This window comes from Triticum aestivum, chromosome 3B (genome assembly GCF_018294505.1).
Source record: "Triticum aestivum cultivar Chinese Spring chromosome 3B, IWGSC CS RefSeq v2.1, whole genome shotgun sequence".
NCBI lineage: Eukaryota > Viridiplantae > Streptophyta > Magnoliopsida > Poales > Poaceae > Triticum > Triticum aestivum.
In genome coordinates this window covers 534,991,338-535,018,955 of record NC_057801.1, presented here as the reverse complement: position 1 = coordinate 535,018,955, position 27,618 = coordinate 534,991,338, and the positions used below count along the sequence as shown (strand labels likewise).

Sequence of the window (27,618 nt, the reverse complement as noted above, 5' to 3'; positions counted from 1 at the left end):
TGCGAGAATTGATAGACCTACACAACAACAACAACAACCAAGCTTGCCGCCATCCGCTGGCACAACTATTTAAGCTGGGCGGCGTCCGCCTCGCCCGACGATGTGGGACTAAAATTTGGTTGCACCGACGGGAGAGGGAGGAGCTTCGGTCGCTCCAGGTGGGACTGCTACGACCTGCAACGGGGTCGGCGAACATCCGCCTCATATTTGGGCTGGATATGAGGGGTGCCGGTTAGCCCAGGCGTTTGAGGCCCGTTTGAGACGCCCGTATGGGTCAGATTTTCGCGACCGGGCAGTGACCGGGCGGCCCGCCGGGGCGTATGAGATAGGTTTGAGAGGTCCGACTGTAGATGCTCTAACTGCAGCGGGTTTCTTGATGTTTCCAAATCTTGTTTGTAACCTAGCCATATGTTGCCATTTATGATTTCAGGAGCTGGTCATTTAAGAAAGTGATTGAAAAATTGAGTTGGGCTTACTAAGTTGAATTGTTCTTTTCAAACAGATGGTTGTTGTTAGTGGCAGTGCACAAAAGATTTACTTACATGTAGGATATCTCGTGATAGAGATTTTGGCATATGCAAAGCATCAATTTAACCATGAAAAAAACATTGTGTTTTCCGCCGTTGTCCCTCAATTTTGCATATTCACCATGCTCGCTACTTCAGGTTGCTAAACTTGACAGAAAAATACCTATGATGATATATGCTATTAGGGAAACGTTTGAGACCGGGGCGCCAGCCGAACCACTCAGCCGGTCGCGCGCAACCCGTTGATCCCCTCCCATCGTATGGCCAGCTTTTTCCGCGTGGATGGGACACGAGGCTGACGGGCCCACCAATTGCTCGCCATTAAACACCCCACGCGGCTGCGCTGCTTCCTCTCTCTCTTTCATCTCGCCGGTCCCTACCTCAGTTGGCCGTCCTCCTCGCCGTTCGCCGTCCCCGCCGGCCGTCCTCATCGCCGGTGACCACCCGCACCGGCCGTCCTCGTCGCCGTTCGCCGTCCTCGCTCGCCGGCCTCGGCGGAAGCTGGAACCGCGTCGTTTCCTGCTGCAACCGGTGCCCAGGAGAACTGCCATCATGGATGGCGAGCATGGTGACGGCGAGCTGCGAGGCGGCGCTGTTTCGAGCAACAACCGCAGACGTCGTGTTTTGTGCTACGTGCTACAACCAGTGTCACATTTTGCTACAACCGGCATCCCACTCAGCTACAATCGGCGTCGCATTTTGCTACCACCGATGCAAAAAAAAAGCTTCAACCAGCTACGGCCGGAGGTGGAAGAAGATGACAAAACGCTGCAGCTTTGCTACATGCTTCAACCGGCATAGATTTTGCTACAACCGGCATAGCATTTTGCTATGACCGGCGTCACGTTTTGCTACAACACATAACTTTTCTCTGGTTGCAGTGTTAGGTTGGAGCTTTCTTTCTTAACGATTGAAACTTTTTCATACACAGTTGAAGCTTTTTCTGTCCACGGTTGAAGCTTTTGTGTAAACGATTGAAACTTTTTTTTGTTTTGAGCAGCCCTTGGTTAAAGCTCTCTCTATCATCTGGTTGAAACTTTTTTCATCTAAGGTTGAAGCATTTTGCGTCAGCGGTTGTATCTCCTCGTGAATCGCAGTGCCAGTTGAAGCTTTTCCATCTAGGGCTTGAAGCTTTTCCATCCAGAGGTTGAAGCTTTTTTAACAATGTTTGCAACACAGAGGGTGTGCGACGGTTCAAGCCTTGCCTCGGTTCAGACATGAGCTCGTCTTCGAGGGTGCTCGTCCGGTGATCTTCGCCGCCGCAGCTCCGACCGTCGCAGTGGAGTTGTGACCATCGCCGGGGGAGCTGCAACTGGCGCACATGCTGCTGCATGCGCCGAGCCAGCATGAAACACAGGTGGCCACCGGCGGCGAGGGCGGCAACCGGTGGCGAGGGTGGTGACCGGCGCCGGGGGCGGCCAAGCCCAGTGGTGCTTCAAGTTTGGGTGCCTCGCTCATCCATGGCGGCTAGATGTGTACACCAGCGGGGGGAAAGAGATGAGTTGCGTTGACTTGGTGAGGATTAGATCTGACGGTTAATACAGAGGTAAATCGGGCGGCTGCGGTGCGACCGGCCGAAACTTTCGGCCGGCGCACCGGCGCAGATTACTGCCCATGCTATTAGCACTAATATGAATATTTTTTTCATTTTGTGCAAGCATGGAGGTTGGTTTTACCCTTTTCTCTATTGTGATGTTTTGGTGTACTGCTATTTGGTACTGTAAATTTTAATGTCTTCAAAAGATAAAATACCTAACCAACTACTTTATGAATAAAATCATAACTTATTTGTGTGCTAAAACCTCGACTTGATATTGCAGCACTAGCACGGCAAGAGATGATAGTAGAAGATAGTGATATGAGTCTTATCAAACATTGATGGGGAGAGAAATGATTTTTTTAAAAGTATATACAAGGTGAGATGGAGGAAATAATGAGAGAGACAGCGCACTAATTAATTATAAAATTTTAATATGTAACAAGATAAAAGAATCATCAATGGACCATAACTATTAATAAAACATACACCCACAAATAAAAGCATCTTCATTATCTCAATGAAAAATGATAGTGAAGAACAACTTACGTTCATTTCAGCTACTAACTATTGCAAAACAATAGCATTAGTTCAACTTTGATGGTAAATGATCCCCATAGGACAATAACTTGCCCTTCCAAGCCTTTTCTCAAATCAGTCCTCAATGCCCTTCTATTCTGCCTTGAGTGGCCATGTTATCAAAACAAAAGTGAGGTAGTCTCACAACCAAAAAGTCATTTGTACCAATTCTTGTCTTCTTTGTCCTTACTAAAGCAGAAGATCTCACTCTTGTGAAAATTAATTTTGGGGCTATATAGTTGCTCGAATAGCCAAAGAACTAGCTTCATATTAATTGCGCCCTTTCCATGTCATGCTCCATAAATAGGAAAAAGGGTTTCCCCCCGCTTTAGATTATAAAGCAACAAACATCCACAACCAACTCACCGATACAACCGTACACCAAAAATGCACACCACACACACCCAAGGCGAGATACAAGAATGCCGGGCATCGACACACAACCTCCACGACTACCACGCACCACAGGATGACTGATCGACAGGGAAGAAGTGTGCTGGACCACGCCGGACCGAGGACTCCAAGACGATGCCTCCAAGAAGGGTACGACCACGGAATGTCGCCACCGTCCGATCCGAAGATCAAGCTTTCACCCGGAGCGAGATGGAAGGAGAGGGAGCACCACGACGAAGCCTCCAGGAGGGAACACGACGTCCGCGGACGCCGTCACCGCCGGCCAGTGCACGATCACGGACTGGGCAAGTGACGTACTTCGGTGCTTCAACCCTTCCGTCGTCTCCCCGGTCCGACAACCACCCGCAGCTATGCCGCCCGAGCAGCCATAGCTGCCTGCCCGCATCCGAGCTGCGTAGTCCGCCCATGACAACAATGTCTCCCATCGCCAGGACCGCCACCCTGCCACTAGACCACTGCGAGAGCTCCCAAAGGGCATGACTTTGGCCAGATCCACGCCCCCAACCGCCTCCTCGGATTGCCGACCGGAACTGCCTCAAGACGAGCCACGACCAGATGCCGACTGGGGGAAGGGGGAGGTCGGGGAACGGTCAATGGCCAACGATGAACCCATCCCCCAACCAGCCACCCCCCGAAACCACTTGTTTCGCCCCCGGAGTCGAAGGTCCGAACCCGCCGGAGAGCAGCGACCGTCACCCGATGTCGAGGAAGATGGAAGAGTTGGCAGATCTGCCGCCGCCGCAGCCATGGGAGGCCACCTAGGAGGTCTTCCCGCGCCGAGCTCCGGCGTCCAGCCGCAAGGGCCTGACTGGACGAGGGTGCCCACCACCGTTGTTGCTGCGCCCCCACCAGAGAGCCACGGCGAGAGGAGCCGCCCGCGACCCGGTCACACACGACCCGCAGCAAATACATAAAAACTGTAGTGTCATTGGCATGTTGTAGTACATACACACCACAATCTGCCAAATGTGGTATAAGGGAGTACATACTCGGTATAAGGCCTGACCATCCCATTTGGCTCTTGCAGTCTCGTTATAAGCACTACCACTATATCATCAATGATGTTGAAAATGATTGGCGATAAAGGATCACCCAGTAGCAATCCCTTCATTGCTTGAAATAGTGATCAATGTCATTATGCTCTTAACCTTAACACCAACATTGCCTTTCTGTTTGGATGGTAACATTTGGGCGTAAATGTGAGCAACTCACTGGATCTGGTGGAAATCGATCTAGGGTTTCAATTCAAATCGAGGAAGAAGTAGTTTGCGTAGCTATTCCGCCCAACTATCCACACGGCTACACAAATGGTACAAGCATCGGCCGAAGCCGCCGTCTGGTTCCTTCCTAACTATTACAATGGAGACTACTGGCTATTTAAAGGAGATGACTGTTAACACAGTTAACGGGCCCAAGCTGGATCGGCAAAACGCGTTGGCGTCCTCCTTTGCCTCATGGGCCGGCTCGTCCCAGGCCCATCTCCCGCATTTGACTCTTCCACGCCCTCGTCGTGTGCCGGAACAGCTACAATGCTGCTGCCTATTGTCGGGCCGCTGACATGCCCCCTCCTTGAGAAGCGGCTTGTCCCCAAGCTGTAGCCCTCGGAAATTGCTGTTTGAGAGAGTCCAGATCCTCCCAAGTTGCTTCATTCACAGAACAACCACTCCACAAGATCAATCCCTGGGCCACGAGTTTGTGGCCTACCTGACGAACTCGCTGCTGAAGTATCTGAACTGGTACTTGCAGAGAAGCCGTAAGTGAAGGAAGATGAGCTTGTACTTGTACTGACGGAGGAACAAATTTCTTCAGTTGCGACACGTGAAAGACTGGATGTACCTTACTCCCATCCGGCCATTGGAGCCTGTAAGCCACTTCACCAATCTTCTCAACGATAGGAAAAGGCCCAAAATATTTGAAGGAAAGCTTGTGATTCTCTCGAACCACCACTGACGACTGAACATATGGCTGCAGTTTGAGAAAGACCATTTCTTCTTCAGCAAAGACACGTTATGTGCGGTGTTTGTCAGCCTATTGTTTCATGCGATGTTGCACACGCACTAAGTGCTGTCTGACAGAGTCCAAGACCAGTTTCCTGGAGTCCAGCCACTGTTGCAAATCGATTGGGGCAAGAGTATCAGATTCAGAAATTCCAAAATATCGAGGAGCATGCCCATAGATTACTTCAAAAGGAGACTTATCAAGAGCAGAATGCCAATTACTGTTATACCAAAACTCACAGAGGGAAAGCCACTTGCTCCACTGATTAGGATGTGCACTTATGAAACACCTCAAATAGCACTCCACTTGTTGATTAACGCGTTCCGTTTGCCCATCGGTCTCAGGGTGATATGCTGAACTCATGTTCAATTCTGCGCCAGTTGTAGAAATGAGCAATCTCCAAAAGTTGCTGGTAAATATGGGATCTCGATCAGACACAATAAGTCTAGGCATTCCATGAAGCTTGTAGAAATTATCTATGAAAACCTCTGCCACTTTCTGAGTATTGAAGGGATGCTTGAGAGGGATGAAGTGACCATATTTAGAGAACTTGTCCAGAACAACCAAAACACAGTCATAATGTGAGGAAGGAGGAAGACTAGATATGAAATCCATGGTCACAGTATCCCAAGCCTTGTTAGGAACAGGCAGAGGAGATAAAAGGCCAGGGTAATTCACCCTCTCTGGTTTTGCTTGCTGGCAAATCAAACAAGACTGCACTTGTGTTTTCATAAACTGCTTCATACCATACCACTTGAACAGAGAACGAATTCGTTTATATGTTACAGGGAACCCAGACTGACCCCCCAGAGGACTGTCATGAAAAGCAGAAAATATCCCGAGGTGTAAAACAGGGTTCTGACCTAACCATATGCAGGACTTGTACCTGAGAAGACCATTAATGAGAGTAAAATTTTGTTTAGATGCAGGGGCTACTGCTAACTGTTGCAAGATGGCCTGAGCTTTGGTGTCACCCACATAACTATCAGCAACGTCAGACAACCAAGAAGGTTGAGCTCCAGAGACAAGAAACACTTGAGAAGGATCAGGTGGTCTCCTTGATAAAGCATCAACAGTAGAATTAGTAGAGCCTTACTTATATTGGATTTGGTAATTCAAACCCAGGAGCTTAGTTAAACACTTTTGTTGCCAGGGAGTGTGTAATCTTTGATCCTGCAGATGTGCTAAGCTTTTCTGGTTAGTTTTGATAATGAATTGTTGGACCTGCAGATAAGATCTCCACTAATCAACTACCAGTAAAATAGCCAAATACTCCTTCTCATAAACAGATAACCCTCTCTTTCTAGGGCCCAATGTTTTGCTGACAAATGCTAGAGGATGACCTTGTTGCATCAAAACAGCTCCAACTTCATATTCACATGCATCAGTCTCTATAGTGAAAGGTTTGGAAAAATCAGGCAATGCCAACACTGGAGCAGATACCAGAGCTTGTTTCAACACAGAGAATGCTTCTCCAGTTATAGAAGTCCATACAAAAGGCATGCCCTTCTTCAATAGTTATGTAAGGGGCTTAGCAATAGTGCCATAGTGCTTAATGAATTTCCTGTAGTAACCACTAAGACCAAGGAAACCTCTGACCTCTTTAACATTAACAGGCGTAGGCCAATTTTGCACAGCTACGATCTTACTGGGATCAGTAGCCACTCCCTTTGAGCTAATCACATGGCCTAAATAAGAAATTTCCTGTTGAGCAAAAGCACATTTGGACAGCTTCACTTTCTGCTGCTCCTTTTGCAAAATTTCCAGCACTTGTCTGACATGCTTCAAATGTTCTCGATAAGTTTTACTGAAAACCAGGATATCATCAAAGAAAACCAAGGCACATTTCCTCAATACAGGAGACATATCAAAGTTCATAGATCCTGGAAAAGTAGCAGGTGCCTCACTCAGTCCAAAGGCCATGACAATGAATTCATAATGGCCATTGTGTGTCTGAAATGCGGTTTTGTATTCCTCTCCTGGAGCAAGCCTGATTTGATGATAGCCAGCTTTCAAGTCCAGTTTAGAAAACCAACAAGCCCCAGCTAATTCATCTAAAAGCTCATCAATAACTGGGATATGATGCTTGCCTTTTATAGTAATAGCATTCAAGTGTCTAAAATCCACAACTAACCTCCAAGTACCTTCTTCTTTCCTTTTAACTAGCAGCACAGGAGAAGAAAATGGACTTTTACTGAATCTGATCATGCCCAAGGAAAGCAGTTCCTGAATCTGTTTCTCAAGTTCATCTTTGAGTTGAGGAGCAATTTGATAGGGTCTGACAGAGACAGGTCTAGCTCCTGGAATAAGAGGGATATGATGATCATGAGCTCTTCTGGGAGGAAGGCCAGTGGGTGCTTCAAATACAGATGCAAATTCATGTAATATTACTTGCATATCAGGAGCAACATCCCCTTCTCCAGGACAGATAATAGCACTGACAGAGACCACTGTGACAGCAAATTCAGTTGGCAACAGACCCTGCAATGTAACCACAATGCCTTTCTCATGAAATGAGAGCCACTTTTGTATCCAATCCACTTGCATAGGGCTGTGAAGAGCCAGCCAATCCAACCCCAAAATCCCATCATAAGAGGCCAATGGCAGAAACCTGAAATCAGATACAAAAGCAGTACCATAACAAGTCCAGGTGGACTATTTCATACACTGAGAGGAAGACATAGTATCACCCCCAGCAACAGTCACTGATACTGTAGGAGTAGACTGAACCCCTTGCAATTGATCGATAAACTTGCTGTACACAAAGGAATGAGTACTGCCAGAATCAACTAGGAAAACCAGAGAAAGTCCTTGCAACTGAACTTCAAGTTGTAAGGTAGGAGCATTAGAATCTTTGCCCACTGCAGCAGCTGACAAACGCATAGCATGGACAGATAAGCTATCATCATCAGAATTAGGAGACCCAACTTCCATCGTTTGCACATGATCTATGAGTTCCTGCACGAAATGTAGCTGCACAGTAGATTTACAAACATGATCCTTGGTCCATTTCTCTCCACAGACAAAACACAAGCCCTTAGCGCGCCTATAAGATCTGAGAGCTGACCACTTGTCTTCAGTGTGAACTGTTTTAACAGATTCAGAAACCTTGCGATCGTCAGTCAGACGTCCTTTAGGAGGCAAGGGCAAGGGCAGGGCACCATCCTTGATTAGAGAGGACGAATTAAGGGGAGTGAGGCCCTCACCCAGTTCCTCATGCAGAAGAGCAAAATAATAAGCAGCATCAAGGTCTTTAGGTTTCTGCAGTGCTACAGCAACTCGAACTCCTGGCTTCAGACCATTGAGGAAACGAGTGGTATAATGTAACGAGTTGGGAGCATCTTCATAAGCAGACAGTTGATCATACAAATCAGCAAAGCGATCAACATAATCAACCACTGTTCCTGTTTGAGCAATACAAAACAGTTGCCTGAGCAAGGTCTGGTGCTGATTCCGACCGAAACGGCTCTGTAAACTACTACAAAATTCAGTCCAAGTCGCATTTGGCTGCCTTCGCTGCATTGATTCCAACCAACGGGCTGTTGCTCCTTCAAACTGGGCCGTAGCGAGAGAAATCCAACGATGGGTTGGAGTAGCCAAAGCCTGAACTGATCTTCACAACGATTTTGCCACAGATGTGGATTTGCTCCATCAAACCGAGGAAGTTCAGAACAAACACCCAGCAAAAAATTCTCCCCCATATCTGCTGAAACGGGATCACGCGAACTGTTAGCCCGATGCAACAATTGGGGATCACGAGCACCATGAAACGGGGGAGGAACGTAAGGAAGACCTTTTCCACGGAGATCAGATTCGATGTTACCTCCCTTAGAGAAGTTTTCCCCACGGCCGAAAGAGCGCCCACCCGCCACTGGCGAATCTTCCCTCCGGGGCGGTGGCTCCTTTGACTGCTCAACACGGATCTGCTCGATCTCCAAGTTCAGCTCCGGCCGAACCCCATCAATACTTGCCGAAATCAGACAATCCAGAGCCGAAGTATTGGAGTCGATCAATTTGCCCATGGCCTCAAGGAGGTTCTTACCTTGATCCTTGAGACGCTGACTCAGATCAGCCGCGAAATCGGCGCGGAGAAGCTCGTACACGCCTCGCCCTTCCTCCGACAGCCACTCCATGGCCGCCGCTCGTCGCCGATCCCGCCACCGCGTGTCGTGCTGGTGCCGAGGAAGCTCCAGGACCACTGTATCTGATACCAACTATGAGCAACTCACTGGATCTGGTGGAAATCGATCTAGGGTTTCAATTCAAATCGAGGAAGAAGTAGTTTGCGTAGCTATTCCGCCCAACCACCCACACAGCTACACAAATGGTACAAGCATCAGCCGAAGCCGCCGTCCGACTCCTTCCTAACTATTACAATGGAGACTACTGGCTATTTAAAGGAGATGACCGTTAACACAGTTAACGGGCCCAAGCTGGATCGACGAAACGCGCTGGCGTCCTCCTTTGCCTCATGGGCCGGCTCGTCCCAGGCCCATCTCTCGCATTTGACTCTTCCGCGCCCTCGTCGCGTGCCGGAACAGCTACAGTGCTGCTGCCTGTTGTCGGGCCGCTGACAGTAAAGCCTCTCATGCACATGACCTGCTTAAGAAGGGCCCCTTGTCCTTGTTATAGATTTTAAAACGTGCACCTTTAATATAACTACATCAAGTTTCTTGGTATGTAACTCATAGAAAGTCTCACACAAGAAGACCACTCCTTCTAAGATGTGCCACCCATGCATAAAGGCGGTTTAGGTTTGTCTCACGGCTTTGTGCGGAATTGATGCAATGTGATTAGTGGCTACTTTGGTGGTCGTGGCCTCATCGGAAACAACTAGCAACACCAGCTACATGTATGTACTACCATCCATAGACATCAAGCTAGGTCATGAGATTAGTGGCTATAACGAAATAGATTATCGTCTGGTAGTTGCCAAGTTATCATCAAGCTAGGTTTTCTAGGTATATGGAATACGGGCCAATGCAAGTGCCTATAGACTAGAGGCCGGGGCCGCCTGACCAAAGCATATATGTTGAGCCTCTTTTGAGCATCTTGGCAAGAACTGTCACTACTTATTGAACTTCTATACATACATAATGTTGCAGGGCATCATCATACAAAAAGAGAATAGTGGTTATCTTGGTATTTTGTTTTTGCGAGGATCGGTTATGTATATATGCAAGTTGTAGCTAGTACAGTATGAGTTAAACTGACCGGTAGTGGTTGAACTCTTCTGGATGAGACTATATATGCTGGGTCAACTTGCTCAGTGCAGCATGGCCGTTGCTGCTCTATATAACTCCTTCCTAACCGTCGGGAGGATTACTCGACCGGAATCGGCGATCCCGATCCATCTTCTTCCCAGATCTGCATTCTCCCTCATCGGGCGGCCTGAACTGTTGGACCGATCAATGGGGAGGTCTCCCTGCTGCGACAAGGCGAGCGTGAAGCGAGGGCCGTGGTCGCGGGAGGAGGACGCCATCCTCAGGAACTTCGTCCAGAGGTTCGCCAATGCCGGCAACTGGATCACGCTGCCACAGAAAGCAGGTCCGTATACGTGTTACGTGCTACGGCTGGCCGCCGGCGTATATACTTCATCCGAGACGAAAGGAAGAACGCGCGGGCCGGAGCTAGGAAATCTTTCGCCGGCCGTACGTACTTAGGTTTATTTTTGCTTCCACCGTACTACGTACGTACGTGCCTTGAGGATGGTGGTAACAAAAACAGTGGTCAAAAGAAACTCGTGTGAGCTAGGTTCGTCGGCTAGCAGTGGAATGCATGTGTGAGTTGCGACGTCTCTATCTAGCAAGGCTGGTTGGTTGACAATTGACACAGTTTACGTAGTTAGTTTACGCAAGCTTATCATCGCTGCTTAATTTTAAAAAATAATAATTTTCCGTAATTAATTTACTCACCTAGCCAGGACTTTAGTTCGCGTGTGGCACACGTCAGAGTGTTTCTTTACCTTACTTGTCTAGTTCTGTATCTAATCTGCATATGCATCATCAGGGCTTAACCGATGTGGTAAGAGCTGCCGGCTGCGGTGGCTCAACTACCTCCGCCCCGCGCTCCGGCATGGCGGCTTCACCGAGGAGGAGGACAGCCTCATATTGTCCCTCTACGGCGACATCGGAAGCAGGTACATATACATGGATACATGACTAACTAGTTCTTTGTCGAACATATATACGTTTGACAGCTGAATTCATGTCACCACTGGAAAAAACTCTGTGGTTTGGTTTGTAACCAGGTGGTCGGTCATCGCGGCCAAGCTCCCCGGCCGAACAGACAACGATGTCAAGAACCACTGGAACACCAAGCTCAAGAAGAGGTACTACTCGCTGACCGCGGCGCCATCAACTCCCCCTACAGGCGGCGACGCCATCGCGTCCGCGGACAGCCCTCACGGGGTCGACCAATCGTCCCTCCCCCCTCCTGCTCCTGCCCTGGTAAATCTCGACGCGGCCCTCGCCACGGTCGACGACGGCGGAGAGCTCACGCACGAATCGGAGCAGCTGTACGCCGAGCTCATGGGGCTCATCGAGCCGCAGTCCACGACCCATACGTCCACCGGGGAGGTGATGTCGTCGCCGTCATCGTCATCGCAGCCACCGTTTGGAGCAAGTCCGACCGTCAGTAGTTTTGCAGCGGGGAGCAGCGCTACGTGGCCAGTGGACGTGCATGACACAATACTGTGGCCGGAGTCTAGCGGGAACGGCATGGTTGAATTTGACGATCCATGCGTTGCTCAGGCTTTCGGTCCGCCGTCCATGTCACACCTGCTACGATGTAGCGGTGGACTAGCAAGGAGAAGGAGTAGCACAGGAGAGTTGTGGGCTGAGCCCACTGGGTCTGGCTTGGGCCGCATGTGGCCAAGCCGTCCGTCGTGTGTGTGTGCCTGTACTTATGGAACCGTCCTCTGTTGGACAAGGAGCGAAGGAAAAGTTTGAATTATTCTCATCTCCTTCTCCAACCTCACCTACTCTCTGTTCTTCCTCATCCCCCACTCCGATCCCCTTCCTGTGGCGACGATTTCATCGATCGGTCGTCACAATTGGTAATCAGAGCCAACAGTTTCCCCCAAAAAAAATTTGCGCCGCGGCATCCTCAACTCCTTTGACTGATCGGTAACATCCACCGCTGTCGGTGGGAATTCACTCCGGTGAGATCCCACAAAATCCACAGCGGGGTTCGATCTGTTCGGGGCGGGTACCACGGCGCCGTCCAAGCCTTCCGTCCAGACCCGGCAACTCCTCACTGCCATGGGGGAACAAACAGCAAACCTCACCGCCCTGATGGAGAAGCTCTTGTCCAGATTCGATGAAGAGCAAGCTCTGGCGACCAAACGCGCGGAGGCACGGGCCACGTTCAACACGCACGTCTCCACCGAGCTGCAGAGCCTATCCAAGCAAATCGGGCTCACGCAGGCCGACGTGGATGACGTGCGCAAGGCGACTTCTCCGACGGCTTCCTCCGCCATGGCATTGGCGTCGCAGGTGGACGACCCCTCCGCGGCAGGTTCCCGCACGCCGGCAGCCACCAACGGCATCCATCAGCCTGTGCCCCCTCCAGCTCCACCCGCCCAGCGCACCGCACCTCCTCAGAGTGCCCTGCCTATTCCGCAGGCTTTTGGGAGCACGGCAGCCATCGCCCGGCTCGCCAACGAAGGGCCTCCCCTGCTCACGAGGCCAGATGCGCAGTTCAACTTGCAGCTGCCCAGCACACCGACGCCGCGGGATGAGTACTCAGTCCGGCCACCCAAACACCACTTCCCCCGCTTCAATGGTGATGCGCCCCGCGTCTGGCTGGATCGCTGTCTAGCATACTTCGAGCTGTATAGGGTGCCGCCGCACAACTGGGTCGCGACGGCGGCGCTCTATGTCGAAGGGCACGCAGCACTGTGGCTTAGAGCCTTCCGTCAGACACATTCAGATATTACTTGGGAGATGTTCCGGCGTGCAGTGGTGGAGGAGTTTGGCCCAGAGGAATTCGAGTCAACGATGCACAATCTTCTTCAGCTCCGTCAGACAGGAACAGTGGTTGAATACAGACAACAGTTTGAGGTTCACATGTATAATCTGATTGCCCTCGACTCGACCCTGAGCTCCAAATTTTTCGTCACCCAATTCTTGCTTGGCCTGAAGGATGACCTGCGCGCCGCCGTGCGTATTCAGGCACCCACCAGCATCACCAGGGCGATAGTGTTTGCCGGGATTCAGGAAGAGGAATTGGAACTTCAGCGTTCCAGATTCAGACCGCCATCTGCAGGCAGACCACCACCATTGTCGGGCATAGTACCACCACTAGGACGGCCACCTCCTGCACCATCAGCGCCCTCTCCGGCCGCTCCAGCACCGCGGATCGCCTTAGCACCAAAGCCAGCCGCGGACGACTTCGGGCGTGAGCGGCAGTTGCGGGATTACAGACGCCAACACGGCCTCTGCTTTCGTTGCGGGGACAAATACTCCCGTGATCATCAATGCAAACGCTCTGCTCAGCTACTGACGATTGAAGTGGGAGATTTTGGAGAAGTACTCTCTGATGATGCAGTGCATGCCCTGGAACTATTGGATGAACCTGCAACCACCGATGCTACTTGTTGTCTCCTATCAGCTCACGCCGTGGAGGGCACCGAAGCACCAGAAACTATTCGACTGCGTGCCACAGTGGGTGATCAAACTATGTTGCTGCTCGTCGACTCCGGCAGTACGCACGGTTTTGTGAACTCCACATTTGCTCATCGCATCAAAGCTCCAACAACAGATATTCCAGCAATCAAGGTTCGAGTCGCCAACGGACAGAGCCTGAACTGCACGGCTATGGTGCCTCAGCTAGCCTGGACCTCCCACAGACATACCTTTGCCACAGACATGCGCGTCCTCGATTTAGGAGGCTACGATGCAGTGCTCGGTGTGGATTGGCTAGGACAGCACAGCCCAATGCAGTGTGACTGGAACCTGAAGACCATGCAATTTGATCGTCAGGGAGAAACAATTAAGCTGACAGGTGTGCGCACTGGTGATCAACATCAACTCACAGCCCTAGATGCTGCAACCTTATGGCAAATGCATGACGCTAACGACATATGGGGGGCAGCTTTAGTGGAGATTCAGCTAACATCTGAGACGACATCCGACTCTGACACGCCTACTCCGCCTACCATTCAGCGCATCCTGACGGAGTTCAGTGACATCTTCGAGGAACCAACCCAACTTCCTCCCCATCGACAGTACGATCACGCCATTAATCTGGAGCCAGGTGCAACACCTGTCAACTGTCGACCCTACCGGTACTCTTCGTTACAGAAAGACGAGATTGAACGTCAAGTGGAAGAAATGCTTCGCACGGGCATCATTACACACAGCATGAGCCCCTTCGCAGTCCCGGTGCTCCTGGTCAAGAAGAAGGACGGAACATGGCATTTCTGTGTGGACTATCGACGTCTCAATACCGTCACAATCAAGAACAAGTTTCCTCTTCCTGTCATCGACGAACTCTTGGATGAACTCTCTGGTGCCGCCTTCTTCTCCAAAATTGACTTGCGAGCGGGGTACCATCAGATTCGCATGCGTGCGGGCGATGAGGAAAAGACGGCCTTCAAGACACATCATGGTCATTTTGAGTTCCGCGTCATGCCCTTCGGTGTCACCAACGGCCCGCCCACATTCCAATGTGTGATGAACTCGGCGTTCGCCGGGCCAAATCGTAAGTTTGTGATCACTTTTCTTGATGACATTCTCGTCTTCAGTCACACCTTGCAGGAGCATGAAGCTCATCTACGCACAGTCTTCTCCATCCTCCGTGAGCATCAGCTATATGCCAAGCTTTCCAAGTGTTCGTTCGCGCAACCCCAAGTCGAGTATTTGGGCCATGTAATCTCCAAAGAGGGCGTGGCCACGGATGCGAGCAAGACCAGTGCCATGCGCGCGTGGCCCACACCGACAAATGCCACAGAATTGCGCGGGTTTCTGGGCCTCACCGGCTATTACCGCAAATTCGTGCCGCGTTATGGGATTATCGCCAAGCCCCTCACTCAGCTCCTCACCAAGAAAGGCTTCGCCTGGTCGGCACAAGCACAAGCAGCGTTCGATCTGCTCAAGGATGCCATGGCAAGCACGCCTGTCCTGGCGTTGCCTGATTTCTCACGCCCGTTCTTTATCGAGACGGACGCGTGTGACACAGGGGTGGGCGCAGTCCTGGTGCAAGACGGCCACCCAATCGCCTACCTCAGCAAGGCTCTGGGCATACGCAATCAGCGTCTGTCGATCTATGAGAAGAAGTTCCTCGCGGTGATCATGGTCGTGGACAAGTGGCGCACTTACCTCCAGCGCGCCCCGTTCGTCATTGTCACGGATCATAAAAGCCTCTGCCATCTCGGCGATCAACAATTGGAAACAGAGTTGCAGCGCAAGGCCATGTCTAAGATGGTGGGTCTCCAATTTTCTTTCAAGTACCGCCACGGCACGGACAATGGCGCAGCTGATGCACTATCCTGCGTCGGTCACCTGCTCTCTCTGGATGCCCTCTCCATCTGTCAGCCCCAATGGCTCCAGGAAGTAAGCAACTCCTATGAAACTGACACGGACAGTCAAGATTTGCTGCAACAACTCGCTCTGTGCAGCCCGGATGATCAAGGTTATGAATTACGCCAAGGCACCATTCGCTTCCAGAACAGGATCTGGATTGGCGCCAACACAGCCCTACAGACCAAATTGATCAACGCATTCCATGCAAGTGCAGTTGGGGGACATTCGGGAGTGACAACAACTTATCAATGTGTCAAGAAACTGTTCGCTTGGCAGGGTCTGAAACAAGCAGTGGAAGACTATGTTCGTCAGTGTTCTATCTGTCAGCAGGCCAAGCATGAACATCTGAAAACACCTGGACTACTACAGCCACTCCCAATTCCATCAGAACCGTGGCGGGACCTCACTATGGATTTCGTCGAAGGATTGCCAGTGTCCGAGGGCTACGAGGTGATTATGGTGGTGGTCGACCGCTTCACCAAATATGCCCACTTTGTTCCTCTTCGCCATCCATTCACAGCAACAACAGTGGCTCGAGCATTTTGGGATAACATTATCAAGTTGCATGGAGTACCCCACTCGATCGTATCGGATCGCGACCCGGTTTTCACCAGTGCAATGTGGCGTGCTCTTCTGGAGGCAGCAGGAACAAAACTCAGCTATTCCACAGCATATCACCCGCAGACGGATGGTCAGAGTGAACGAGTCAACCAATGTCTCGAGATGTATCTTCGGTGCGCCGTACACGACCAGCCAAAGAAATGGCGACAATGGTTACCTACTGCAGAGTTCTGGTACAATACCACCCATCACTCCTCGCTGAACACTTCACCCTTCCAAGCGCTATATGGCCAGGAGCCCAACTTGGGAGGACTGCCCACACTGGCCCGCACGATACCACAGGATACTGATGCAGATTTGTTGGCCTCATCTTACGACGAGGTCATAGCGACGCAAGAGTTGCTGTACGTAGGAATGAATTGGTTTGAAGATCTGAATTAGCGTGGTAACTTGCGTAAGCATATATTTAGATCTACTGTTTCTAAGTTGTATAAAACATTTTGATTCCTAACCAGAATGTACATGACATGAAATCTTTTTTTTTTGGGGAAACGGAGGCAAGGCAAAAGATTTGTCTCATCTCATTAATTTAGAAGAAGAAATGACAAGGTTTGGGAGTTTCATGACATAAAGGTCAATAGTCAATACTCAAAGGGATCACACTCCCGGAATTATATTTTCTAAATATTTAGCCCTGGCAATGACCTAAATCTTCGCCTCAACCTTAACTGACTATCAAATGCAGTTCACCGGCTTGGTCAAAACCTTCCATCGAATGTCCACACCTTCCACACCATCCTAGGCATGTCCGACTTGACCAAGCCGGTGAACTGCATTTGATAAACAGAGGTAGCGGAGTAGCACCCGTCAGCGGTTAATTTCCATCGAATGTCGTCTTTGGTGCTCGGATTGAGTTGCACCTGCTGGATCTTGTACTATGGATTGAAGAAGCTTCGGCTAGGCGATCCACATATACTCCCTTCGTTTTTATTTACTCTGCATATTAGAGTTGATTGAAGTCAAACTTAGTAAAGTTTGACCAAGTTTATAGACAACAATATAGACATTTATCACAATAAATCTATACGATGTGAAAGTATATTCAATAATAAATATAATATTGTTGATTTGTTATTGTATACATATTTTTGTTTATAAGCTTGGTCAAAGTTTGTAAAGCTTGACTTTGACCAAACCTAATATGCGAACTAAATAAAAACGGAGGGAGTACACTTCAACACCCTCACGGGCATGGCTCAAAAGGCCTATACGTGGACAGAGAGGGGGTAACAATAATTTTTAGATAAATTGCGACAGGCACGACTTGAACTCAATACTTTAGGCCTTGATACCATGTTAAGTTTCATGCACTAGCCAACACAACCAAAAGTCTAAAGGGTTAGGCAATCCACGTTCACACTTCAACACATGACGAGTGGGCCAATGGAGCGCTCGAGGCCAACTTTCTGTAGTGTTTTTCTTTGCTCCTACGTGCGTCGTCTTGTGCATTGGTCCGCCTGTGCCGGATGAGTCCGGGTCGTCATGTCAGCGCCATTCTGTTCCTGCCACGCTGGTTGGTTCATGCGAGCCGGGTTCGCGACCTGTTTGCTGGATGTTGCATTGTCGGCCTTGCCATGTAGGTTGTGAGGCGCTTGCCTGGCCGGCCTTTTTTTTGCATATGCTCGGGAGGTGGATGTTGGTCGGTTGGTACCGTTTTGCCCTGCAGATAGTTGTGCGCATGGGGTTATGAGGGGGTTTGCCTGACCGGCCTTGTTTGCGTGTGCTCGGAAGATGGATGTTGTCGGGGTTGCCGCACCTAGTGGTATCGTTTCATCTGCTTGCATGCATTGGCGGTTTTGTGAAGTGTCGTCTTGCCCGGTCTATTTGTGTCTCTTTGATCCTTTGGTAGTACGGCGTTGTTGGGTCTACCATGTCGTGTACCCAGTCGATGTTGTTCGCCGTCATTCGCAACGTCGTGTCGATGCATTTGCGGTGATTGGGACGTTTGTGTGTCATATATTGGGTCAATACCGTGTTTGTTTGCGTCTCCTGTGTAGTTTGGTGCCATATGTATTGGGTCAATACCGTGTTTGTTTGCGTCTCGTGTGTAGTTCGGTGCCATGTAGCGTCGCAGCGCATTGCTGTATTTGTTATGAAATAGGTCTGTCATGTGTTGTATCAGTGCAACACTTGTTTGTGTTTGGTGTATTGTATGCCTTCAACGTCGCATGTTGCATTTGTGGTGCGTGAGAACTGAGAAGTGGTTGTGTCGTGTGCTGGGTCGGTCAACACTTGCTTGGGCCCACCACACATGCATCATAGCCCACCAATCAGGTCCGATCGGAGGACAACAGAAACTTATACTCCCTTGGTCCAGAAATACTTGTCGAAGGAATGGATGTATCTAGACGTATTTTAGTTCTCGATACATCTATTTTTATGCATTTCTTCGACAAGTATTTTCGGATGGAGGGAGTACCCAGGTTTGGGCCCTTACCTCTTAAAATACTAGCCTGATTGGAGGAGGCATCCTCATCCTTGTAGGTTGTGTTCTATCTTCACCTGCAATTGATAGGAGGCCAAGGGTATAATCTATTCGACTCCAACACTACATGTATTCTACTCACTCTACAAATCAAGTTGAATGTAACCTGAACTTGTAGGAGTACATAATACTCCCTACGTTCCTAAATATAGGTCTTTCTAGATATCTCAACAAGTGACTACATACAAAGCAAAATAGATGAATCTATATTCTAAAATATGTCTATATACATTCATATATGGTTGTCCATTTGAAATCACTAAAAGGACTTATATTTAGGAACAAAGGGAGTATTTGACACAAACTCGATAGTGTCGCGAAAGACACGGTAGCGACAAACGATCAAAGAAGGGGGAGCTCAAAGAGGACGAGGGAATTGATACCGTTGTTATCATTGTGGGGACATGTTATGAGTTTGAAGCTCATAGCTAAACAGAAACTCGGATAAATCACAACGACATTCCCAGACTTATCTAGCTGCGGGGCCACTCACCAGATCTTGCACCCTCCCACTCTGCGTACTCTGGCTTGCGGCGTCACTGCTTTCTGCATACTCGTCGCCGCTTCCGGCGTAGAAACCGTGCACCCTCTCGCACCCTTCTTCCAGCTCCAAGCTCTCCTTGAGCTGGACGACGACGTCGGCCATGGTGGGCCTCTGGCTGGCCGCCTGCTCCGTGCACCTCAGGGCCAGGTCGGCGACCTTCCAGACGGAGTTGAGGTCGTACCGCCCTTGCATGTTGTCGTCCACGACGCTCTCGATGTCGCCCTTGGCGAGCCTCTGCCGCGCCCACTGCACGATGTGCACGCTCTCCGGGAGGATCGGGGGCTGGCCGGTGACCACCTCCAGCAGCACGATCCCGAAGCTGTACACGTCGCTCTTCTCGCTGAGCTGGAACGAGGTGTAGTACCTGCAGAGTGCGTGTTGTCAGAGAGCACTTCTTACCACTTCACGTTGTTTCTCTGTGGTTTGGCTTATGGCAAAAGAGCATACTCGGGGTCGAGATATCCTGGGGTTCCCACTACTCGTGTGGAGACATGGGACTGGAGGTCGTTGTTGAAGGCCTTGGACAGCCCAAAGTCGGCGATCTTGGCCTCGAGGTTGCTCCCGTTGAGGAGTATGTTGGCCGTCTTCACATCCCTGTGGATCAGCGGCGGCGTGCACGCCTTGTGCAGATACTCAAGGCCTGTACGTTGCATCGTTGGAAAATGAAAATTCAGTTAGGTTGTTTTCTGACAGAGAAGAGAAGAGAAGCTGGTGTGTCCAAAGAAGTTATGCCCAGCAGTAGCTAGCAAACCTTGAGCAGAGTCGAGCGAAATCCTTAGTCTTTGGCGCCATGTTAGGGATTCAGAGGATTTTTCTGAAGGACACATACAAGTAATAAGTAGGAGTTTCAGGGGTGAGAGTGCACGCTACTCGTCGGTTGGTACCTCTTAGCTTCTCTTGTAAAGTTCCTTCAGACATGTACTCGTACACAAGAGCTGAGTGTTGCCCATCCTTGCAGTGGCCAACCAGATTCACCAAGTTCCTGTGATGAACTCTAATCAAATGTAGAGCCTGAAATGCAATTCAGAGTAGTTCTGTCAACGAGTGACCAAGTGCATTCTTTTTTTCCAGTATATGGTTTGGCAAAACTGACAAATTCTTGTTACTAAAGTAGTTGGGTAAAATTGATTTGATTAATTTATGCACACAATGGAAGAAAAAAAAAGCAGGCATATGAAATTAGGAATGAGAGGAAAAGAGCTGGAAGAAGTCTAACCTCTGCCAAGAACTCATTAACCCCTTGAGATGACGATTCTGAGCGCGTTTTGACTGCAACCGGGGTTCCATCTTCCAAGTAGCCAAGATAGACTACTCCGAACCCACCTTTGCCAATGGACTTCTCGAAGCTATTTGTGATAGTCTTTAGCTCTTTGTAACTGAACTGACGGTTATCAAATTGCATTGAGACAGCGTCTCCATTGTCTTCTTTTGATATACGTCCATTCAGCGGTCTGACAGAAAGATCTGCATAGGTACTAGTGCTTTATTACCAACCAAGAACACAACACACTATATTTTCCCTCGGCAATAATTAGACAAGTACTTGGTTTACAGTCAATAGAAATCACCATTTTCAGTTCTTCTCCTGCGAAGGCACAGTGTAAGAGTTACCACCACAACCACCATTACAGAAAGTACAACCGCAGCCACAGCGACTTTTACGGCAGCAATCCTGTTAGATTTTTTCCCTTGTGGCTGGTCATTGCTGATGCTGCTTATGTTCGCTTCAATTCTAACATTCACCAAAAAAGTAGGGTCACAAACCATAGTGAATATAGAACAGTGTTAAAGGATATGTTGGATAAAGGAGCATTCTACTTTTCTCTGATCTTCACAGGCTATTGCTAAAACCCTATTAAAAATGGTCAGATTTTGATCCTTTGTTTGCCAATGCACAATAGGATTGTGAATGGTGACAATGAGTAGGTCCATGATTTTATTTGTTTTCTTCTGAACTATATATATAGAAGGATAATACTACCTTAATGAAAATGCGCCTTCTCGCGACCTTTTTAGAAGACTTTCTGGAACTGATCCATTAAACTTGTTGCCGGTCAAATCTCTGAGGAAAAACAGGGGATGGGATTAATGTTGGGCGAGCGTAACAATGACAATGTTTCATCAAAGTATTAGAAATCTCATAGTCATTTTTCTTACAGGACAGCAAGCGATGGTAGTTGTGCGAGAAATTCAGGAATGTTCCCTGACAAATTGTTGTGAGATAAATCCCTGAAAAATCAAAAAAATAATCCAGCTATTAGCATTGCACAAGAATATACAGCGCCAAAATATTGATGGGGGACTAGAGAGTAGTAAAATAGGTGGCGCATATTTACAGGTTCTGAAGAGCAGTGAGATTGCTTAACAGAGTGGTTATGTCTCCAACCAATCCATTGGAGGACAAGTTTCTGCAAGAAGCGGCACCCCAAATGTTAAACATTTCTCAGTTACGGAGTATCTCACATACTAGTATTTAGGATTGAATTTGCATCTTGCAGGAACTCACAGTGAGGTGATCCTTGGTGCGCTAGAGATTGCATAGTTGCAACCTACACCGTCCCATAAATATATCTTGGGGCCACACGGATCACCCATCCAGTTCCTCTTGATCTCATACTTGGCCTTGATGGCCATAACGGCACTCACTAGATTCCCCAAATAATTAAATGAAACAACAAAATGTCAGCTTCCTTTCACCGATCATCACTGTGCATGGCGAAATTCAGAGTTCGGACTACTGTAAGTGTAAACTACAGAGTAGGTGCAGAGAGTCCAATTTGTATGTATGAGGTCAGACACCATACCATCTCCTCCATGAGTTGCACGCTCTGTAGTAGGCACCATGACGTAGATCTCGAGCGCATTGAGCAATGGCGGCAGCGTCGAGTTGGCGGTCGGTTCGATCCTGAAGCTGTACTCCACGCTCCCTGTCACCATCCCGAACATTGAGCTGGAGTAACGGAACTCCGGGGAGAAGGGCTTGCTGTACCACAGGCCGTTGTTGAGGTAGACCTCGCAGATCCTCGCCTCGCTGCTGTTGAGCCGCCGGAGCTCGGCCATGTGAAGCACGGCGAAGTAGTCCAGCTCCTTGTTCGACTCGTACGCGTCCCAATAGAACCGCAGGCTGAAGCCGTCGTCCACCGTGGCGGCCGTCTGCATCACCGCCGACGGCACCTCGAACTGGTCCCCGGCGACGTAGCGCACGGTGCCCGTCGTGTTGGTCGGGTTCCATGACCGCAGGTTCGCCAGCACCTTCCAGACGCGGTCGTGGGGGTCCGACGGGTACCTTACGATCAGGTTCTCGTCGTCGGGGCCGAGGTTGTACCTGCCGTGGACGGCCATGGACATCGAGGCATTCGCCACGACGGTGTAGAGGGTGTCCGGGAGCGGGCGCAGCTCCAGGCCGGAGATGAAGGGCGTGCCGAGCCCCTTCTTGCCGACGAGGCAGACCTGGACGTAGTCGTCGGGCACGACAGTGATGATCTCCGCCTGGAAGGTGTCGGAGACGCTGGAGACGTTCACCGTCTGCCAGAAGTTGACGCCGAGGTGGAGGTCGAACACGGCGAGGCCGCCGGGGCCCAGCCCGTCGTAGTTCCCGTGCAGGAAGGTGGCGCGGACCAGGTACTTGGTGCCCGGCGTCAGGGGGCGCACGGTGTAGCAGTTCCGGGCGCCGGTGGGGAAGCTCCGGAGGTCGTTGTAGAGCCTCGGCAGCTTCAGGTCGATCATGTCGGCGTGCTCGGCGGAGATATTGTGGCTGACGCCCGCGTCCACGAACTGCGCGTCGGAGACGTACGGCAGCCAGGTGACGACGTCGACGTAGCCGGCGCTCGGAGGGCTGCCGCAGTCGATGCTGATGAAACCTGGAACCAAACCGATCGACGTTGGCACGAGTGGGGAATAAGGCTTACTAGTTCGTCCACAATCGAACTCCGGGGAGAAATGTGTGTGATTGCAGGCAGCTTACCGCGAGTGTTAGCTTGAGCGCGAGCATGCAGCACGACATTGGCGACGCAGATGGAGATGAGCGAGAAGACGGCGGCCGTCCGCATGGAGCCCTGGCGCGACATGGCTAGCTGATGATGATGATCTTGGAAAGAGAACATCAACGGATGATGGAGCTAATGCACTGATTTATTTTGGGTTAATGCACGTCTTTGTGAATGTATTTTATTCTGGCCTATTTCGATCAATCGCGACGAACAGGGTGCCACGTTGTGGGCATTCAAATCAGTGCCTATTGGTCCGAACTTGGATACAAAATTCGCCCTCGTGTCAACACGCGATGGTCTTTTCTAGATTTGTTGTGCGTAAAACATGCGTCATAGCTGTCTACTACTCCCCACAGTGAGCCGAACACTGCTTTTCTTTAGAATCAGCCGAACACTCTGCTGGCAGGGAGTTCCTAAGGGCATCTCTAGGAGCAACTCTAGCAGATGCCGTAAATCAGTCCGTCGTGCAAAATAACCGTCGGTACACGAGACTGAGAGAAAAAATCATCTCGATCAGATCCGACTTAAAAAAATATATTGCGGACACCTACATAATTCGCCCCGTAGCCGTCAAATCTAACAGCCCCCCCCCCCCCCCCCCCCCCCCGCCCTTTGCCGCTCCCTTTATTCCGTAGCGTGACTTGGCGAGAGGGAATCTTCCTCCCCTTCCGCGCTGCCCGTCTGCATCGCCGCTGTCGCAAATCCCTCCGAGCCCAAGCCGCTTCACCTCCTTGTGCCCCCAATCGCCACGATGGGGCCGCCACAATCCCCGGCCGGCGGTTCCATCCGCTGGCGGCTCCATCGGCGCCACCTCGCCCACCCCCTCCCGTAGCCGCTCACGTGGTTGTGTTCCTCGCCGCCACGCCTACTCCTTTCGCTGCCAGTGTGAAGCGGAAGCGGCGGGGCAACCCCGTCATCCATGGAGCTGTGCCCGTCGCGGTCGCTGCCTCGTAGACGTCCGCCTCCTCCATCCCCTCCGGTGGACGACCAAAGACCCAAGGAAGGGGCCGAAGAAGAAGGTTGTGGCGGCCCGAGGGCAGGCTCCACCTCCACCCCCTTCGGTGAGCAATATGTCACGCAATCCTGCCGACTCCACCAGCGCCAACGTGCTCGATGAAACACCGGAGATGTAAAAAAAAAGATCTTTGCTCCAGTGAACTTTGATTGAAATTTGCTTTGGTTTCTTAGTGTTTCAGCCGTCAGATTTTGCAGCTAGCCCGTTGATACATCATATACCGAGTTGTTGGAGAACGAGGTGGACTTGAGTGCTCCACCTAATGATTAAGAACCAGGTACCAATCCGGAGGTTCAAGCCGAGGTTGAGGAGGCGGATGACAATAATGATGAAGTGGAAGAGCTTGAGGTGGAGGAGTTTGATAGCCAAGCCATGTTTGAAAAAAGAACCGGCAATTACATGAAGTTGGAGGACGTTTGCTTGATCGATAATCCTACACCTACGTAGCTTTACGAAACGTTCTACGTAACCTTCCCAATAACTCTCCCCCCCCCTGATTTTTAGGTGGGCAGGGGCCCCTTCCTCCCCCTTCTCCAATCACAATTGTCCATGTGGCAGGTTACGTAAAACACGTAAAATTCTTTACGTGGATGTAGCATTACTCTTGCTTGATTCAAGCATGGGAGAGTTGTCACTCACCAGAACGAGCAACATGGCAGGCTCTTGTACGACCCCACGGGCGCCTCGGGAAGCCCATCCAGGGGTACTTTTAGCGTAATCGCTATATGTCGCATGTACTTATTCTTATTACGGGGGGTTGCGACAAGTGAACCCGAGATATCTCGCATGACCGCTCCTACGATTCACCTCGCGCCTGCCCCCACCTCCACCATCGCCGCCATCGTAGATCTCGCCGCCGCTCCCGCCACTTTCGCCCCCCGCGCAAGCCGCATCCTAGCGACGGGCGCATCCCCCTCCCCTCTCTCCAAGATCTCGCGGGCTCCCCATGGAGCCTCCTTCTAGATCTACGGGAGAGTGGATGGAAGACAAGCAGAGGTACAAAATGCCTCTCCCGCATGTCTACCAAGCATTCCCGCGGATGCTGCGGCCGCTCAGCTCCATCTCATCGGCCGTTCAGAGGGAGATGTGGGGGAGGCGGTGGAGGGAGAGGGCGATGCAGATCCATGACGATGTTGGGGAACACGATAATTTCAAAAATTATCCTACGATCACAGAAGATCTATCTCTAGGTGATGCATAGCAACGAGAGGGGAGAGTGTTGTCTACGTACCCTCGTCGACCGAAAGCAGAAGCGTTATGACAACGCGGTTGATGTAGTCGTACGTCTTCACGATCCGACCGATTCTAGCACCGAAGGTATGTCACCTCCGAGATCTGCACACGTTCAGCTCGGTGATGTCCCACGAACTCTAGATCCAGCTGAGGTCGAGGGGTAGTTTCGTCAGCACGACGGCGTGGTGACGATGATGATGAAGTTACCGGCGCAGGGCTTCGCCTAAGCACTACAGCGATATGACCAAGGTGGAAATCTGTGGAGGGGGGCATCGCACACGGCTAAAACAATTGTCAACTTGTTTGTTCTAGGGTGCCCCCTGCCCCCGTATATAAAGGAGCAAGGGGGAGGTCGGCCGTCCCTCTAAGGGCGTGCCCCAATAGGGGAATCCTACTAGGACTTCAAGTCCTAATAGGTTTCCACCTAAAGGGAGAAAGGGGGAACGAAGGAAAGGGAGGGGAAGGCAAGGGGGGCGCTTCTCCCCCTTCCTTGTCCTATTCGGACTCAAGGGGAGGGGGCGTGCAGCATGCCCTTGCCGGTCCCTCTCTCTTTCCACTAGGGCCCATCGAGGCCCATTAGTTCCCCGGGGGTTCCGGTAACCCTCCGGCACTCCGGTTTTATCCGAAACTTCTCCGGAACACTTCCGGTGTCCAAATATAGTCATACAATATATTAATCTTTATGTCTTGGCCATTTTGAGAGTCCTCATCATGTCCGTGATCACATCCGGGACTCTGAACTATCTTCAATACATCATATCACATAAATTCATAATACCAATCGTCATGAATGTTAAGCATGCGGGCCCTATGTGTTCGAGAACTATGTAGACATGACTGAGACACGTCTCCGGTCAATAACCAATAGCGCAACCTAGATGCTCATATTGGTTCCTACATATTCTATGAAGATCTTTATCAGTCAAACTACATAACAACATACGTTGTACCCTTTGTCATCGGTATGTTCCTTGCCCGAGATTCGATCGTCCGTATCTCAATACCTAGTTCAATCTCGTTACCGGCAAGTCTCTTTACTCATTCCGTAATACTTCATCCTGCAACTAACTCATTAGTCACAATGCTTGCAAGTCTTATAGTGATGAGTATTACCGAGAGGGCCCAGAGATACCTCTCCGAAACACGGAGTGACAAATCCTAATCTCGATCTATGCCAACCCAACAAACACCTCCGGAGACAACTTTAGAGCACCTTTATAATCACCCATTTACGTTGTGACGTTTGGTAGCACACAAAGTGTTCCTCCGGTATTCGGGAGTTGCATAATCTCATAGTCTGAGGAACTTGTATAAGTCATGAAGAAAGCAGTAGCAATGAAACTGACACGATCATAATGCAAAGCTAACAGATGGGTCATGTCCATCACATCATTCTCCTAATGATGTGATCCCATTTATCAAATGACAACACATGTCGATGGTTAGGAAACATAACCATCTTTGATTAACGAGCTAGTCAAGTAGAGGCATACTAGGGACTATATGTTTTGTCTATGTATTCACAGATGTAATAAGTTTCCAGTTAATACAATTCTAGCATGAATAATAAACATTTATCATGAATTAAGGAAAGAAATAATAACTTTATTATTGCCTCTAGGGCATATTTCCTTCAGTCTCCCACTTGCACTAGAGTCAATAATCTAGATTACATAGTAATGATTCTAACACCCATGGAACTTTGCTGCTGATCATGTTTTGCTCGTGGAAGAGGCCTAGTCAATGGGTCTGCAAAATTCAGATCCGTGTGTATCTTGCAAATATCAATGTCCCCCTCTGACACTTGATGACGGATGGAATTGAAGCGTCTCTTGATGTGCTTGGTTCTCTTGAGAAATCTGGATTCCTTTGCCAAGGCAATTGCACCAGTATTGTCACAAAAGATTTTAATTGGACCCGATGCACTAGGTATGACACCTAGATCGGATATGAAATCCTTCATCCAAACTCCTTCATTTGCTGCTTCCGAAGTAGCAATGTACTCCACTTCAGATGTAGATCCCGCCACGACTCTCTGCTTGGAACTGCACCAACTGACAACTCCTCCATTCAATAAAAATACGTATCCGGTTTGTGACTTAGAGTCATCCGGATCAGTGCCAAAGCTTGCATCGACGTAACCACTTACG

The 27,618-nt window shown here is 49.9% G+C and overlaps 2 protein-coding genes across 2 annotated transcripts; one reads left to right on the top strand and one right to left on the bottom strand.

The window, feature by feature from the left end:
- Window positions 1-10,466: 10,466 nt before the first annotated feature.
- LOC123067574 (transcription factor RAX2-like) lies at window positions 10,467-11,875 on the top strand. The gene is made up of 4 exons (XM_044490316.1): window positions 10,467-10,602; window positions 11,065-11,194; window positions 11,306-11,777; window positions 11,849-11,875. Exons 1-4 carry the CDS (start codon window positions 10,467-10,469, stop codon window positions 11,873-11,875), a joined length of 765 nt encoding a protein of 254 aa, XP_044346251.1.
- Window positions 11,876-19,096: 7,221 nt separating this feature from the next.
- LOC123067573 (probable LRR receptor-like serine/threonine-protein kinase At4g29180) lies at window positions 19,097-23,298 on the bottom strand. The gene is made up of 12 exons (XM_044490315.1): window positions 23,196-23,298; window positions 22,036-23,091; window positions 21,738-21,876; window positions 21,568-21,639; window positions 21,389-21,460; window positions 21,213-21,293; window positions 20,800-20,963; window positions 20,448-20,695; window positions 20,116-20,242; window positions 19,983-20,045; window positions 19,679-19,871; window positions 19,097-19,595 (listed from the first exon to the last, which is right to left on the bottom strand). The coding sequence occupies exons 1-12, from the start codon at window positions 23,296-23,298 to the stop codon at window positions 19,157-19,159; spliced, it is 2,757 nt and encodes a 918-aa protein (XP_044346250.1). The 3' UTR covers window positions 19,097-19,156.
- Between the last annotated feature and the right edge of the window lie 4,320 nt (window positions 23,299-27,618).